The 17,038-nt window shown below is 48.8% G+C and overlaps 1 protein-coding gene across 1 annotated transcript in view; it reads right to left on the bottom strand.

Annotated features, from left to right (window-relative positions):
- The window catches only part of VWF (von Willebrand factor), a 178,833-nt gene that overhangs the window by 62,406 nt on the left and 99,389 nt on the right, over positions 1-17,038 (bottom strand). The window contains exons 23-34 of the mRNA XM_030804480.1: positions 14,590-14,730; positions 14,264-14,377; positions 12,325-12,481; positions 11,432-11,590; positions 10,594-10,729; positions 7,058-8,436; positions 5,522-5,638; positions 5,284-5,424; positions 4,860-5,003; positions 2,249-2,413; positions 857-900; positions 388-565 (exon numbers count right to left, since the gene is read on the bottom strand). Of these exons, the coding sequence (XP_030660340.1) occupies positions 388-565; positions 857-900; positions 2,249-2,413; positions 4,860-5,003; positions 5,284-5,424; positions 5,522-5,638; positions 7,058-8,436; positions 10,594-10,729; positions 11,432-11,590; positions 12,325-12,481; positions 14,264-14,377; positions 14,590-14,730 (2,875 nt within the window). The remainder of the gene's footprint in view (positions 1-387; positions 566-856; positions 901-2,248; positions 2,414-4,859; positions 5,004-5,283; positions 5,425-5,521; positions 5,639-7,057; positions 8,437-10,593; positions 10,730-11,431; positions 11,591-12,324; positions 12,482-14,263; positions 14,378-14,589; positions 14,731-17,038) is intronic.

The raw sequence follows: 17,038 nt of genomic DNA, 5'->3' as shown, positions 1-17,038 counted from the left end.
TGTGTGGTTGGAGAGTTTTCCAGAAGCATCTCTCTCACTGCTATACTTCCACTGCTATACCCTGAATACACAGATTCCTAAAGCATGACTTGCCAACAGCCAAGCTGAGCACTGACCTCAGAAAAGCAATTCTTCCTTCTGGTTATGCACAATCTGGGGAAGTGCCTTCCAAAGACAGAGAAAGAGGGCAGCTATCCCTGAGACTGGCTGCAAGCACGTACAAAGAGCACAGGAGGAAAGGAAGGTGAGTGAAGGTAGCACTGTGTATGTGGTGATGAGGGAAAGGGTACTTCTGGGCTGGTCGGTGCCTGCTCTACTTTTCTGCACAGCCGAGTTAAAAGCACTGCCCCTTTGACACTGCCCTGGCTGGAGAAGCAAAGGACTCACAGGGGCAGGTCCAGCGGCAGCCACAGGTCTCTTCCACTTTAACAGGGGACTGGCTGTTGGGGCATGAAGGCCTCGGCCCCCGGTCACAGTTGACCCGATGACTCTTCAGCAAGGTCTGGCCATCTGGCTGGCAAGTCACGGTGTGGCACTGGTCTGGCAAGGTCCAGACGTCCCCAGGCTGCAGAAGAAAACAGCAGATTCAGGCAGGGAATAAGATGAGGTACTCCAACTCTAAGTCCATCTGCCAGACAACTGACCCCTAGAATTGAACACAGGCCTACACAGCAAGGAGGCCTCCTGTACATGAGACAGGAAGCAAAACACAAAATGTACAGATGGACCCTCAAAAACAAGATAATGGTAAGAGGAAGCACTGGACTAAGACCAAAGGAGGAAAAATTAACCAGTGGAACAAGAGCCCCAAACACATCTCTAATCTTTCTTTCAAAGTCAACAGAAAGGAACTTACCCTCTTCTCATTCCCATCCTCATCCATGCAAATCCTAACAAATCCTGCAACAGACACAAATAAGATCTTAGTTCCCATCTTTCACCCAGAAATTCTGAACCATTCACAATGTCTGCTTAAGCAACCTGGTCTAGTTTTTGAAGTCAACTCAACTCTGAAAAGAATCTGAACGAGGTTAACAGTGGAGACATAGGGACACAAGGCTGAGGTGGTCATCCTGTGATTCTTCAGACGTGCTCTATGGTTATTAATAATTATGATGCCAACAACAGTGATAATATGGCAATAACTACAGCTTACGCTGTCATTATCTTGGTTCACATGTAGATCACGCCAGGGATGGGGAAGGTGGGGAGATGAAACAAGATCCTGGAAACCTGAAAGAGATCTACTTGAAGATTCCTACCAGGAGAGCTGCCATCTCTCTGTACAGCTAATGTTATTAGCTATAAGTCAAAACTTGCATAGAGTTATTGCCCTTTAAGGGCAAACTTGCATTGACTTATTCCGCCGAAGGACAGTAACTTTATGTGGGTTTTGACTTATATCTAGTAACGGGAAAATATACAAACCCAGGCACTCCCCCAGAAAAAAGCGTGTGTGTGTGTGTGTGTGTGTGTATTTTTTTTTTTTAGATGGAGTCTCACTCTGTTGTCCAGGCTGGAGTGCAGTGGCACGATCTCAGCTCACTGCAAGCTCTGCCTCCCAGGTTCACGCCATTCTCCTGCCTCAGCCTCCCAAGTAGCTGGTACTACAGGTGCCCACCACGACGCCCGGCTAATTTTTTGTATTTTTAGTAGAGATGGGGTTTCACTGTGTTAGCCAAGATGGTCTCGATCTCCTGACCTTGTGATCCGCCCACCTTGGCCTCCCAAAGTGCTGGGATTACAGACGTGAGCCACCGCGCCTGGCCAAAAGCATATTTTTTAAGTTTCTAACCTAAAATCAGCTTAAACTATGGTACTTTGATATGAGTCTCCATGTTATTGTATTTCTAAAGCCCTTTATACCCATGTTGAGAGTGAGTCTAGGCCCATGGGGAAGGAGACTGTATCTACGGAACGCTGGGGTTCCTTGCTTATGTCTTCTGATTCTTTTGTCCAAGATCCCTCTACACAAATAAGCTTAGGCTCTCTCTGCCAAGTTCACATGGACAATTAGAGGGGAAATAGGACCATTCACAGAAAGCTTTCTGCTGGCCCCATGGGGGCTTGTGGTATACACCTCCCATGAGCAGAAACTTAAAGGTCCTGGTCTATATAATAATCTTCATTCAAGGCCAAATCTTATGCATGGGCACCCTGGGGTCTCTTGAATAGTATTTTTGTTTCTTTGGTGGGTTTGTTTTGGAACTTTTTTTGAGAGAAGTAAGAAAGCTATTATAAGACTCACCAGAGCACAGTTTGTGGAGGAAGGAATTGCCCAAGGTGACCATGGTAGGGAGGTCTTCGATTCGCTGGAGCTTCACCATGTTGGAGTCGCCTGCTGGGCCTGCCAAGATCCGTAGCTGGGCTGCATCATAGCGATCTCCAATTCCAATAGGGAACACTGTCACTCCTAGAGTTAGCAAAGAGACAAGAAAGGATCTGTGGGCAAGTAGGCTCAAAATGGACTGGCCTGACACTATATCCAGCATCTGAATAGAGCCTCATGTTTTCCAGGCTGGTCACATACACCAGCCCTATGAGGAAGATGTTCAGTCAACAGGTATTAATGAGCTCCTACTCTGTGTCAGGTACTATTGTAAGCAATAGGGATACAGCAGTGAACCAAGCATATAAAGTCCCTCCCTGTCCCCCGTACTCATGGAGAGATAGACAACAAACACACAAACAAAGTAAATATATAGAATTTCAGATGTGGATAAATGCTTAGGAAAAAAATAAAATGAGATAAGGGGGATGAGAATGCCCAGGGCTGAGGTGTGGGTTACTGTTGCATATATGGCAGTTGGAGAAGCATTTGGTGAAAAGATGGCATCTGAGCAGAGACCTGATGTAAGGATGGAAGGAGCCAAGAGGATGTCTGAGGGAGGGACATCCCAAGCAGAAAGAAGAGTAAGTGCAAAGGCCCCAGAGCAGAAGTGTGACTGCATGCTCCTGGGGGCTGGGGAGAGAAGGACAAGCAAGAGAGGGAAAGGGCGTGGATCAGGCAATGCTCCACTGGCCACAGTAAGGGCTCACCATGTTCTGTGAATGAAACAAAGCCAGCCAAGACTACAGAGCAGAGGGACAGGGGCTGACTTTGATATTAAAGGGCCACTGCAGCTGCTGTGCTGAGAATGAGCTGCAGGGGACAAAGGTGGAAGCTGGGGTTCCAGTTAGACAGCTATTTCAATAGTCCAGGGGAGAGATGATGGGGACTCAGATTGAGGTGACCCTGGTGGACATGGTATGGGGAGGTGCAACTCTCAAAGTATTTTGAAGATGGAGCTATAGTTTGTTCGTGGCTTGCATGGAGGTATCGGGAAAAAGGAAGAAGAGTCAAGGATGCTGAGCTTTTTGAACTGAACAACTGGAAGGTTGGAATTGCCATTTTCTAAGATAAGAAAGACGGATGTGAAAATCAGGAGTTTGGTTTTGCCTGTTAGAGCATGCAAGCTGAGTTGAGGTGAGGCTGGAGATACGAATTTCAAAGTCAGAGATGTATAAATATATTTAGACCCATGACACTGAACTAGACCACCAAGGGGGTACATGTAAGAAGAGAAGAGAAAATATGACAGGGCTGAGCCCAGAGAATGTGCATGCTCATTTACACATGGGAAACAGAGGCTTTGGGCGGTTAAATGACTCGCTCTGGATCATGTCTGCTTCCTCAAGACCACAACTGCTTCCTTTCCCAGTGAAAATCTTTCTTTGGATTCTTGATACTAAAGGAGAAAAAATCTCCATCCTGAAATTCCTCAATTCAGCTCTCCAGAAAGTTCTAGAAATTTGCAATGTGCTTCAGGTTGGAACGGATTTTCTCCTAGCAACTTTTCAGCTCTTGTAAGTTCGTTATAATGTCCAAATATATATCCTTTCCCTTTTAGTGCCCTTTACCCTAAAATCATAGATTTCATAAACATGTCACATTCATTCACTCAACAAATGTTAAATGGTCACCTATTTTGTGCATCATACACAGATGATACAAAAATAAGCAAGATCTTCCCTTGCCTTCAAAGAACTCCCAGTTTTTTGCAAGGAATAGATATGTTACAAATACAATACAATACAATATGATTTGCACATCTTGAGTAGCTCATATGTGACACAGAGAACGGAGCAAATAACTTCCTCAGGAAGAACACCAGGAAGACAGCAGAGAAAAGACAGGGTTCTGACAGCACTCCTAGGCAGGGTTCTGAAAGATGAACAGTTCTCCAGGTGGCCACGAGGAGACTCAATGTCACTCCACTCACCCAGACCTCTTTCAGCTGGGAGGTGGTCCCTCAGACTCTACCACCTGTCCCGGCTCACATCCTGTTGATATTAAGAACATGATAAGCACACGTTCTTCTGGAGCACAGAAGGGACATCTGGATCCTTCCCTTTCCTACAGCATGATCCTTTGTCTCTCATCCATCAACCCTGACAAGCCCATTACCTGGTACCAGGAAAGGACTTGAAATACATGAAAGTCCCCATTGGTTCTCAGGGCCCCACAATCAATCACTCTGGCCTCAGACATGACATTTTAGTGCAAGACCACGAATCCTACTTTAGAAAGAAAGAGCATAGAGCTATGATCACTCCTGGACACAAAGGGAAAATGTGGAGAAATTAAAGGTTATAATTAGTTATAAAGATATAGGATCAACACACACTTATTACTGTTTGGTTTCCTAATCACATCGTGATTGGATAATTTCCTGCTGTTTGAAACCAGGACAGAGGTTGGTACTGAGCATCTTTAATGTCAGCCACAACATCCAAAAGTAACCCCAGCCCACTTTTAACCCTCTACCATTTCCGAAGTCTCGCTCTCCTGAACTGAGGACTATACACCAGATTCTTACTGTTGGACCTGGCGGCATCAGCTGCTGCATCCACTGAATCCACAGAGACGTCCGTGACCAGGATGACCACCGCCTTCGAAGCTCCCGGCCTGGCACCGTGCATTTCTGAAGTCAAGTATCGCACAGCAAAGCCCAAGGCATCCCCTGAGGATGGAGAACAGATCACACCAAGTCAGCACTGACTGCGGCTGGACACCCTCTCTCACTGTGGATCCTTCAGTCACTTAAAAGCTGAATGATTCAGAGACTCCAAGGAACACCCAGTTGAGATCTGGAAGAGACCTGGAAGAGCATCTAGCCCCTCACTTTCCAGAAGAAACTAAGGCCAAGGAGCAAAGTGACTGGCCGAGGTCACACAGTCACTTATGCCAAAAATCAGAATCAGAATGCAGGTTCTGCATCCAGCCTGTGGCACCAGCGTTACCTATTTGGCTGGGGCCTCCCTCCCGCTGCATGACGTCCACAAGGCTCAGCAAATGGGCTTTCTCCGGGGCCACGTTCCATGGCACGTCAATGGTGGTGATGCTTCCATACTGGAGCACTGACACCTGAGTGAGATGAGGCCCTAAACGGAACAAGAAAATGGGGATTATTTTGAATCAAGTGGAGCCCCGAAAAGAGCCTCTTCGTCACTGGCTGCTTCAGGTGCCTCACTCACTCACCTATATTGGCTTTTGAAATGAAAGCCTTGGCAAAACTCTTCATTTCATCAAAATAAGAAGCTGGGAAACTGGAGGAGCCATCCAGGAGAAGGATCACGTCCAGGGGCTGGCTGCAGTCTGCAAGGACAACCAGGAAGGTGAGCACAGAGGTGCCAGCAGGGACACTGGCCGCCAGGCCTACAACCTGACATCCAATAGGATCTGCAGCAAGGCGTGCTGACCACGTGGCACCACCAAGAGGGGAGGGGTGCCTTTGTGAGTGCAAGGGCAATGTGGGCCAGGGAGGAGGGGATAGGGGAGATGGAGTTCCTGGGGCCGGACTACCTCAGGTTTGGAGACACTGAGAAGACTCCAGTTCTACCCAAAGGAAGCTTAAATGTCTACAAATAAAAGCAGCAGGCATGGGCTTCCTCGGTAAGAAGGGGCCGCCACTCTTCTAGAAATGAGTAAAATACTGGCCTGGCAGTACACGGAGGCTGCAAAAGGAAATGGAGCGGCAGCCCCTCCCTGGACAATGAGCTGCTGTGTCCTCAGATCTTGCAGGGCAGGTGAACGTACTGTGATTATTCCAGCTATAAATGCCTAGTGCTCCTGTTAGTGTCTGAGCACATCTGAGATTTGATGAAATGATGTAATTGTTGTTTTCCTCAGCAGAAATATTACAAGAATTTAAATAAATCTACGGCCATGAATAAAAACAAAAACAAAGAAACGGAAGTACTGACAAGTGTGAGACTCAAAAGATACTAAAAGAAGGCTAGTTATTCTGGGATGGTCCCAAACACGCCGAATAAAGATGTTCAGGAACTAGGAATGGATTAGACGCCAGTGTCAGTAAAAGGTAGTAATAACAGCAGTGGGAGCAAGCATTTTTTTTGAGCACTTGTCATGTGCCAGATACTATTTTAAGCAAGTAGGTGCTATTATTATCCCCATTTTATAGATGAGGAGACTGATATACAAAGGGGTTAAGTATTTGCCCAAAATTACCCAGCTAGCAAGTGGCAGAGATAAGATTCAAACTAAGGCAGTCTGACTCCAGTGTCTGAAGACTGCACCTGCTACCTGGCACCTGACATCCTGGTCTCGCCCTGAAGAATGTCAGCTACTCAGAATAATTTCACCCACCCAGTGTGGTCAAAATGAAGCTTATCGTCACCACCTTTAACAGAGGTTACCTTGAAGGCGGAGGGTGGAATTGGGTGGGGAAGAGGCTGTGTGATAAAGTAAGACTTGCATTTATTTTTACTCCTTATTGGCATTGTTTAAATGTTAACAATAGGCTTCCATTACCTTTGAATTTATATAAGCACACACAATAAGAAAAGATCTTCCCTCAAAAAAGGATCACAGTTTGCCTCCCTGCCAGGGAGGTGAGGAAACACAGGCCCTTTGAAGGCAAGTTTCAACCAAGGGCACACAGACCAGGGAAGCCAGGATTAGAACCCGAGTCATTATCTTGGCAGATGCATGTAGCACCAAGGCCGTGCCAGCCCTCGCCCAGCCCTCCCACCTTCACACAAGGTGCCAGCATACCAGAGGCAGGGGAGAGGGTGGGGATCTGCAGCCCCTCTCCGGAGCAGCACCTCTGCAGCACCAGGTCAGGAGCCTCTCGGGGGAGCGTCTCAAAGTCCTGGATGAGGATGGGGGCATTGGGCCAGCCGATCCTCTCCAGCTCCTGCACGTTGGCATTAGGGCCCACTCCAATGGGCACCACCTGGATGTCTCCAGGCAACCTCTTGATCTCATCAGAGGCAGGATTTCCGGTGACCATGTAGACCAGGTTGGGCGCCTGCTCCCGGTCACCCTGGCTGACCAAGAAGCTGTGGTCGGAGAGGTACTGCAGGGCCAGCCCAGTGTTGGTCCTGTTGCCGCCCTGGTAGCGGATCTCTCGCACCCGCTGCAGGATGTCCCCTTTGGACTGTGCCTCGCTGAAGGGGTACTCCACGGTCACCATGTAGGAGTACTGCAGCACCGTGACGTGGATGCTGTCCTGGCCCACATCCATCCGCTGAATCACCTCCTCCATGAACTCCTTGCTCCTGTTGAAGTCGGCTTCACCAATTTTGTCCGATCCTTCCAGGACAAACGCCACATCCAGAACCATGGAGTTCCTCTTGGGCCCCAGGGTCGAAACCCCCAAGAGCCCCGGGCCCACAGTGACTTGTGCCATGTTGGGGGGCAGGGTAGGAGGAGGGGCTTCAGGGGCAAGGTCACAGAGGTAGCTAACAATCTCGTCCCTTTGCTGCTCCAGCTCATCCACACCGCTCAGCACGAAGGCCTTGTTCTCAGGGGCCTGCTTCTCAACGAGGCGGATCTGCTTGAGGTTGGCATGGGGCCCAATGCCCACCGGGATCACGATGACCTTCTTCTTTTTCAGGCCCTGGACGTAGCGGACAAAGTTCCGGGACATCCGTTGGGGCTCCTGGCTGGCCATCAGGAGCAGGGCGATGCGGGAGGCTTCGGGGCGGTCGATCTTGCCGAAGATTTGGAACAGCGTGTATTTCAACACCTCACTGGTGGAGGCCACCTGGCTGCCCGCATACTTCACCTGGCTGGCAATGCGCCGCAGCTCTGACGGTCGCTTCCGGTCCTTGAGCCCTATGTAGGCGTGGGAGCCGTCGTGGTACTCCACCACGGCCACGCGGACCCACTTCTGGGAGATGCGCAGCCGCTCCATCATGTCCACCACAAAGGCCTTCAGCACCTCAAACTCAGCCTCGGACAGCCTGGAGGAGCCGTCCAGCAGGAAGACCAGGTCCAGCAGCCTGCTGCAGTAGAAGTCGTGCAACGGCGGTTCCCAGGTGTCCTCCACATACGGAGTGGTGGGGCTCACCGGCGCATCTGTGGGAGGCACCACCAGGCCTCCCGGCTCCTGGCAGGCTTCACAGGTGAGGTTGACACCATCACAGTGGCTGCAGAAAAGAGCGAAGAAATTAAAATGGTTCAGGAAGAAACCTATGGACACTACTGAGCCCGACAGTGTACAACCACTTCCATATTCCCACAGAATCTCCTCTGTTCCACCTGAACTTGAGATCCCATGGACCATTCCACACCCAAGTGAGATGTCACTGTTTAACACCTGTCCCCAAGTAGCATGCTCACCCCACCTTCAAAACACACACATAGCCAACTTCCTTTGATTCTAGAAACCAAAGCTTTAGCCCATCCTAGGATATGAAAAAATATACTCGTTGTTCTAGGCCATCCACACAGCCACTCAAAGCTGATTTCTTTTCAACCTACATCTTTAGCAACATGAATACTTAATTATAATCCGAGCCTTCTTACGAGGGTCTCCAAGAACAAATGTTACTAACATGTGGACGCTAACCTGTGCTTCTAAATGTTTTGTTGAAGATAAACGCTTTACAGTGCATATTCTAACAGAATGTAAATTGTATGAGTTTCAAAACATGTTTAATAAGTTGGGCCCTAAGGAAGAGAGAAAAAATAGAGCAAAAACATTGTGGAAAGATGAATAAAGATTCAAATCCCAGCTTTATCCAGCAGAACAAATTATTTGAGAGTAGCAAACAGAGGTCCCTACGGTGTTAGGCCTAGGAAAAGACATTCACTCATTCCTCCAGCAGACATAGGGTGAGCACCTCTCATGTGCCAGGTACTGGCCAGGCTCTGTGCCCAGTCCCAAGCACGCACCACAAGTCAGTAGTAGAGCAGTGGCCCCCCACACACAAATTCCTACACTACCATGCCAAATTTCGAGGCTCTGCTGGTAATATCACCTTTTTGCCAGTGTCCCGGAAAGTGGCAAGGCCTGCCAGACCACAGGTGAAATCCAGTGGCCCTGTGGTGGAGACCAATATGGGCCAGGACCATCTCCTCTTTGGACTCTCAGCCTTGGAGGCACCTGGCCTTCAGCACTCCCAGTAAAGCTGACAAGGTAGCAGTGCCCTGAGCCTGGGAAGTGTCCCCCTGTGGCTTGATACCAGGTGATGCCCCCAGCCTCCTGTGGGACTACTGTCCACACACTGCTTGCAGCTTCAGCGTGCACCGTGGCAGCCGCCCCTGCCCGTGCGCCAGTAAAGGAGATGGGGAGAGGGCTTGAAGCTCTCATGCCCTTTTGGCACAGAACCCCGCGCCAGCATCAGAATCACCCAATCCTTTGCTCCCTGCAGTCCCTGTTTCAGCATAAAGGTGTGCGCAGGTAGAGTCCTACTAGGAAGTTAATTCCTCCTTCCCGTGATCCACGAGATTTATTGCTTCAATCCTTGGTTAACGGTGCGTTGAGTGACATACTTTCTAGTTTCCTGTGTTTGCTAGAAAACTCACCCCAGGCAGTGTTCGTTCTTGTTTGTACAGATGGTGGCGGCAGGATCTGACTCTGGCAGCTGTGACCATAGCCCCTCCCCAGCGAATTTACATTCTCAAGTTTAAGCTCCCAGAAGGCTTGATCAGTGTCAGGGAGTGGTGTTGAATAGATCTGGATTTTAATAAATGTTCCCTACTTATGAGCAGGACTTCAGAGGGCTCAGAGCTCACCCTGAGGACTCCTTCTCACCTCCCCAAAGGCCAGTTTCCCAGAGGCAAGTCCAGTGAGAACCCAGGGTGAGAGCAACGAGCACCTTCCCTCCCCATTATGACAGCCACACCCTGCGACCTTGACTATGGGCCCCCACGACGCTCATGTTACCCTGAGGGCCCTGCGTTCCATCTCACTTTCCTCTCCTGAGTCCCCACCTCCAGTATATGGACACCTGTGCTCAGACTAGTCATGACCTACAAGGACAATAAGTGACCATCCCCACCTTCAGTGAGAAAAGCAAAAACCTCTTAGGACTTAAAAACCTATTAAGAGCAAAAACATTGTGGAGGAATATATGTGGAGGAAGCAGTCTAGTCCATCCCTAAAGAAAAAGAAGCAAACCCTAGGAACAAACAAAACAATAAACTACACTAAATAATGAATTAAATGAGTAAACAAATAAAATAAACTCAATCTCTCAATTCACGTAGCTAGGACTTTTTACCCAAAACCTAGTCTCTGAGCTGGCCCCTGGAGAAGCGGTAAGATTCATCACTTCAAACAACCCAGGAATCTGTTTTACCAAATCTGGCAGTGCTCAGGGTCACTGGGATTCAAGGTGACTTTCTTTCCTGGGGCAAAACGCCGGCCAGCCACCTCACACACCGGACAGTCTTCGGGGCTGACGCAGGTCTGCAAAAGCTCATCCAGGATTTTCCCTGCAAAAGAAAGCTCTCATTAGGAACCAAAACGCTCCCCTTTCCCACGAGGAAGCCTCACTTTTAACTAAAAGGGAGGAGCCAACTCCTCCTCCTGCCCTAGAAGCCAACTCCTCCTGCCCGCACCCCCAGGGGTCACCCCGCCACTCAAGGAGCATCTGTCCTCCTTGTGCCTTGATTGATCCCTCTGCAAAACTGGGAGCAGGGATTCCTTCACCCTACCTCACCTCCCCAAGCCTCAGGACAAATGAAATCTTATCTCCAGGGCTCTTTCTGCTCTTCTGAATAACACCTTCAGGAACTCTACAGCTGTGCTGTACCATATGATAGTCACAAACTGCACGTGGCTATTTAAGTTAAATTAAGTAAAATTCAATTAAATTCAAAAATTCAGTTCCTCAGACACATTCGTCACATTCAATAGAACATTCCCCCACTGCAGAAAGTTCTATCGGCAGGGGCTGCTTTAGATGAGAATCCCATAAATAGGCACAGAAAAGCATTTTGGAGGAGCTCGCCTTGAGAAAAATCACGACTGGCCTGACTGATGAAAGAACCCACGGAGACAGAACCTGCGGTGGGCTTGCAGGTCAGAGATGGGACGTGGCAGGTGGAGGCTGAGATGAAACAAGACCTAGAAGCACCCTTCCATCCATCCCTCTCCCATCCCACCAGCCCGACCCCCAGGGATAGAGGCCTCACCTGGAGGGCAGTGGGCATGGCAGCCCTCCACACACTGCACAGGGCAGGCCAGCGGCTCAGGGTGCTGGCACGTGACTCGACAGGCAGGCGCACAGCTGTTATAGCGCCACTCACACTCATACCCGTTCTCCCGGAGATTCCTCTCCTCGCAGCTCTGGGCTGTGTAGACAGGAGACAAGGCTGTGACCGCAAAAGGCAAAGCCTCCAGGACTTCAGACCCATGTGGTGATGGCCTGGGGGCATCTGGAGATAACGTTGGGGAACTAAGGGACTATGGGAGTTACCGACATTAAAGACTTCTGGATTGTTGAAGCACCTAAACCAGAATCTATTGGTTCTGAATTCATTTCTTTTTTTAATTTTTGTAGAGATGGGGTCTTGCTATGTTGCCTAGGCTGGTCTTGAACTCTTGGACTCAAGGAATCCTCCGGCCTCAGCCTCCCAAAACACTGGGATTACAGGTGTGAGTCACTGTGCCTGGCCCAGTTTTCTACATAAAAACATTAAGTTGCTTATGTCCAAAGAAGGAAGCCTCTATAGACATGAATGTATGAGTTGATCACTCATATTGGCAAATATAATCACGCCTAATTAAAGATATAAATCGACTTCCTTCTTTTCATCAGTATTCCTTCTTCTCCTCTGCCAGAATCTCTCCAGAAGAAAAGTATCCACATGTTCATGCCTTGAATCCATGTCCCGCCTCACCCACAATCTAAACTTCTTACTCAGCCAATGTCTTAACCCTCCTTAGCCCTTGGCCATCCAGTCCCATACTAGCGCTCTGTCTTCTCTCACCCATGAAGATATCCCCCTGCACTCACAAGGTCTTCAAGCATAGACACATGGGAAGAAGGGAGGGCATCTGAGAACATGAGGGCGTCAGGACTCACGGCACAATGTGGCCGTCCTCCAGGTCACCACCTTGCCATGCTGGGCACACACGTGGGCATAGGCAGCAATGGTGTCACAGAAGCAGGCGCAGTCCCCAATGGACTCACAGGAGCAGGTGTCGTAAATGCAGACATCCAGGTATGGCTCAGGGTCCACCTGCAAAAGCAGCCTCAGGTGGCCCAGGCCTATGGCCAGGTGTCAGGAACTCTGGCTCTTAGCCTGGGTGCAAATGTTCTGATGGTCAATTTAAGGATAAGAGGGGTCCGGGTAGAAGGAGAAATGTAGCTCATGGTCTCAAAGAGGGAATGAGTGGGAAGGCAAGATTCTTAGTTTCTAATCTGCATTCCAGCAAGAAGAGTTGAATAATGCAGTGCTGCTGGCCTTCTGCAGAACACGATGAGCCTGAGGACTTTCCAGAAGAACATTCCCTCTGTCCCTCTGTCCCTCTGCCTACCTCCCTGCTCAGCCACCCATCTGTCCTCACAACCCACTCTTAGCCTCATGAGCAGTTGCGTGTTTTTACAAAAACACAAACACACATATGTGCTGGTCACTGTCTTCCTCTGCCTCAATTCAGCAAAGAGAATGGGGAAATACATCAGGCCCTGCAGCTGCCTCACTGCAGTGCTATGGGGCAGGTATGCAGGACAATAGGGCCTAGACTCTGATTCCAAATCCAGTTCAACCAGTTCCCACCCTTCCTCATCCCCAAAACACGCCTCTAAACACACTGGACTTTTTCAGGGCAGTTATGACAGAAAATGAATTCAGACACTGAGTGGGTCATTGTTTCCAAGACGCTCCAACAGTGCCAGCGTCCCCAACTCCTCCCCTGTCCTCACTCTTCCAACTCAGGTACCCAGGACTTCCACCAAACCGGGGAATATAAGTATCCTTTGGAGTCCTCAGAGACCGAAAATCACTGCACAGATAGAGAATTGAGATGCATGTTTTCAACCAGTCTCCCCCACATTGGTGGTGCTACACAGCAGCATGTATGTGTGCATGGCTGTGTGTGTAGTCACATATGCCCGTGTACAAGCCCATGTCCACATGTGTGTACACACATACATGCAGCAGATAAGAGACAACCGCACTATGGTCGGGCGCGGTGGCTCACGCCTGTAATCCCAGCACTTTGGGAGGCCGAGGTGGGTGGATCACCTGAGGTCAGGAGTTCGAGGCCAGCCTGACCAACGTGGTGAAACTTCGTCTCTACTAAAAATACAAAAATTAGCTAGGCGTGGTGGTGGGCGCCTGTAATCCCAGCTATTCAGGAGGCTGAGGCAGGAGAATTGCTTGAACCCGGGAGGCAGAGGGTGCACTAAGCCAAAATCATGCCATTGCACTCCAGCCTGGGTGACAGAGCGAGACTCTGTCTCAAAAAAAAAAAAAAGAGAGAGAGACAACTGCACTTAACCTTGGGGAATCCCTCCTTGTCATTAGAGATAACAACACAAAAATAAGTCATAATATGACGACTCAAAATCACCAAAATTAAGGCCAGAAAAGAATTTCTGTGAGACAAGAAATGGGCAGCAAGGGGTTTTGGGGGGTGGGAGAGGGAGGTCTTTTGGTCTGGACAAATGCAGCAGTAACAGGAAAAGGAAATCTCTGGCTCTGGTGTTGAAAACAAGATACTTCAATAAAAGAACAAATCGTAAGACTGGGACCGAAAGAGAAGCGTTGGCACATGCCAAGGGGAGTTACTTCTCATGCAGAAGGAAATGTTTCACCAGGCATTGCTTCCCCTAGAAACTGCTGATTTTACTTTGTGTTTCCCAGATTGAAAGCCAAGAAAAAAGCTGAAGTGTTGTCTTGGTGCAGATCATGTCAAGACACCACGGTAGTGTCCACGTTAGAAGGTCACACTCAGTGTCCATACCACTGGGCCAAGCCTTGGGACCATCTGCTTCTCACTACCCTCAAGGTCCTCACCAACTTGTTGCAGTCCTGGAAGACGTCACTGGTGAGGATTCTACAGGAGGAATCCACCATCGTCTGCTTCATGATGTTGTTATGGCAGGTGGCAGGGGATGAGTCCAGAGGCACCTGGGAACCAGGCAAGAGATAGGCCAGCCGTCAGCTGGTCAAACTGGGGTTATTCAGCCCAGAAGGACCCAAGAGACCCTCCTCCCCACCCTGCAGCCACCTGAAAGTCATACCACCCACAACCCCCCTTCTAGCCCCCATGAGAACGGGGACAGGGGGACATTCCAGGAAGCAGGCTCTCAGGCTCTGTCCACACACAGACCCAGACGTACTTTTCTGGTGTCAGCACACTGCGAGCTCACTTTCCAGGAGTTCCCAAAGTCCACGGGGTCTTCCTCCACTTGGAGGTTGCTGCTGGTGAGGTCATTGTTCTGGATGCCATCAAAATTCCCACACAGGCCACACACTTTCTCCTTGAGAGACAAGTTGAGGGGATGAGCACCGTCAAGCCGAGGGGCATGCTCTCCGGCTCGGGGGAAAGGGGAATGTGCCTGGTGGCAATGGAGGCAGAGGGCATTCAAGGAAGAGGAGGAGGAGCAGGACAGAGACTCAGAGGAAGCCCGAGGTGAGCAGCAAAGCCTTGCCGTTGCCAAGACCTATTCCTGAGCTTCCTTGCTGGCCCCATTTTATTTAAAGCTATGGAAACAAAGAGAGGCAACTTGCCCATGTCACATAGTCAGCCAAGGGCAGAGGTGGGAATCAGGCAGCCTTGGCCCTGAGATCACTGGTGGGAACTATCACTGTCCCCAACAAGCGTAGAAGCAGAGGGAGGAGCCAGGTACACTGCTCCACCAATGGAGGTGTAGGGGTCCAAGGAGGGAATGTTATAGAACTGCCTACCTCTGGGCAGGTAAGTCCCCTTGCCTGGAGAACTGCAGCCTGTTCAGACCAGACTGGGCAGAATCCTGCTCTATCATAAATGTAACCAGGAAGATATGTCTCACCTGTCTCCATGTTCACCCATCATGGAGTGCAACATGCAACGAGTTCTGAAAAAGTAGTTACGAATGAGTGAGAAACAAGTAAAAACTACAGAAAGAGGAGGGATAAGCACTAGTGTTCTGTAGCACCACAGGGTGACTATAATTATCAACAATTTATTGTATATTTTCAAGTAGCTGGAAGAGTAGATTTTGAATGTTCCCAACACAAAGAAATGGTAAATGTTTGAGGGAATAGATATACTAACTACCCTGATTTGATCATTACACACTGTATACATGTATTGAAATATCACACTGTCGCCAGTAAATACATACAGTTAAATGTCAACTAAAAATAATAATAAAATTTTTAAAAACTACAGAAAAAACTGGAAATATCTGGCTTGAAGAAGAAAAGGTGCTATACTTTTACAACATACTTAGAGCCCTGGTGTTGAGACAAAGAGAAAAAAATGTATTCTACTTTGCTTCAATAAGCAGCATTTGGCTTGGTACAAGGGATGTAAGTCACCAGGAAACACAGAAGAATGTTCTCACTGTTGGGCAAAAGGCCAACGATCTTCCCATGGCCAAGAAGCCCCCATGGTATGGCTACTGCCCCTCCCTGCCCTCGTGAACTACCATTACCCCCAAGTCCCTCCTCTGCAGCCACACTGACCTCCTTGTACAACCGCTGCAGACACCTACCACCTTAGGGCCTCAGCACGTGCTGTTCCATCTGCCTAAACTCTCTCCCCCAGATACTGGCATGACTCATTCCCTCCCTTACCCAAAGACTCTGCTCTTACATCCCCTCTTCACAGGGCCCATCAGCCCAAACTATCTATAGTAACATTCCCGCTAGGATATAATCTGCACCAGAATTATGGAAGGCAAAACAGTGGCTCCCATGAGATAAAGAGTTTATCCTGGATTATCCGTGTGGGCAGAATGTCATCACAGGGTCTGATCAGAGGGAGGCAGGAGGGTCAGAGTTCAAAAGGTGCTGTGACACACAGAAGCAGAAAAAGAGAAAAAAGTGGAAGATGCTACGTTGCCAGCGTTGAATATGGAGGATGGGGCCACAAGCCAAGAATGCAGGCAGCCTCCAGAATGTAACAAAGGCAAGAAAAGGGACCTCTCTCAGACCCTTTAAGATGAATGCAGCCCTGCCCACCAATTTTAGCTTTCTGACCTCCAGAACCATACGATAATAAATGTGTTGTTTTAAGCTATCAAGTTTTTGGTGATTTGTTATAGCAGCAATAAAAAAACAAATACATGGAAGACACATACACACACACACACACACACACACACACACACCCCTAATCAAAAAAACCTTTTTCCCCTGCTGTATCCACAGCGCCTAGGACAATGTTTGACACATACAGGAACTTAGTATTTGTTGAATAAATGAATGAGTGAATCGTTAATGCTTTCTGGGACTGAGGCTGCCACAGAGAAGTGACAGCAGTGCTGCCTCACTGGCTTGTACAAGCTGAAAATGGATGGTGTTATCAGGGATGCTGTGGAGGCCATTCCTGCCTGACTACACCAGCGGCCAGAGTAGCCAGAGCCACTTGTCACATACATGCCACTTAAAGAAATCATTCAAGTTCCAACAAACTGTTGGACCCTAAATAGTGGAACCATTCTCAAAAGTTGGTTATTAGCAATTTTACAAATAGCTCTCAAAATGTGCTGGCCCATGACTCAATGATAAGGCAACACCCTAGAATAGTCTGCAGTGTTATAATAATATTGTGCATGATTGGTTTGCCACTTTAGGTTAAGA

Source organism: Nomascus leucogenys, chromosome 23, assembly GCF_006542625.1.
Source record: "Nomascus leucogenys isolate Asia chromosome 23, Asia_NLE_v1, whole genome shotgun sequence".
NCBI classification, from domain to species: domain Eukaryota; kingdom Metazoa; phylum Chordata; class Mammalia; order Primates; family Hylobatidae; genus Nomascus; species Nomascus leucogenys.
Note: the sequence above shows the minus strand (reverse complement) of the source record. Positions and strands in the feature narration are given on the sequence as shown.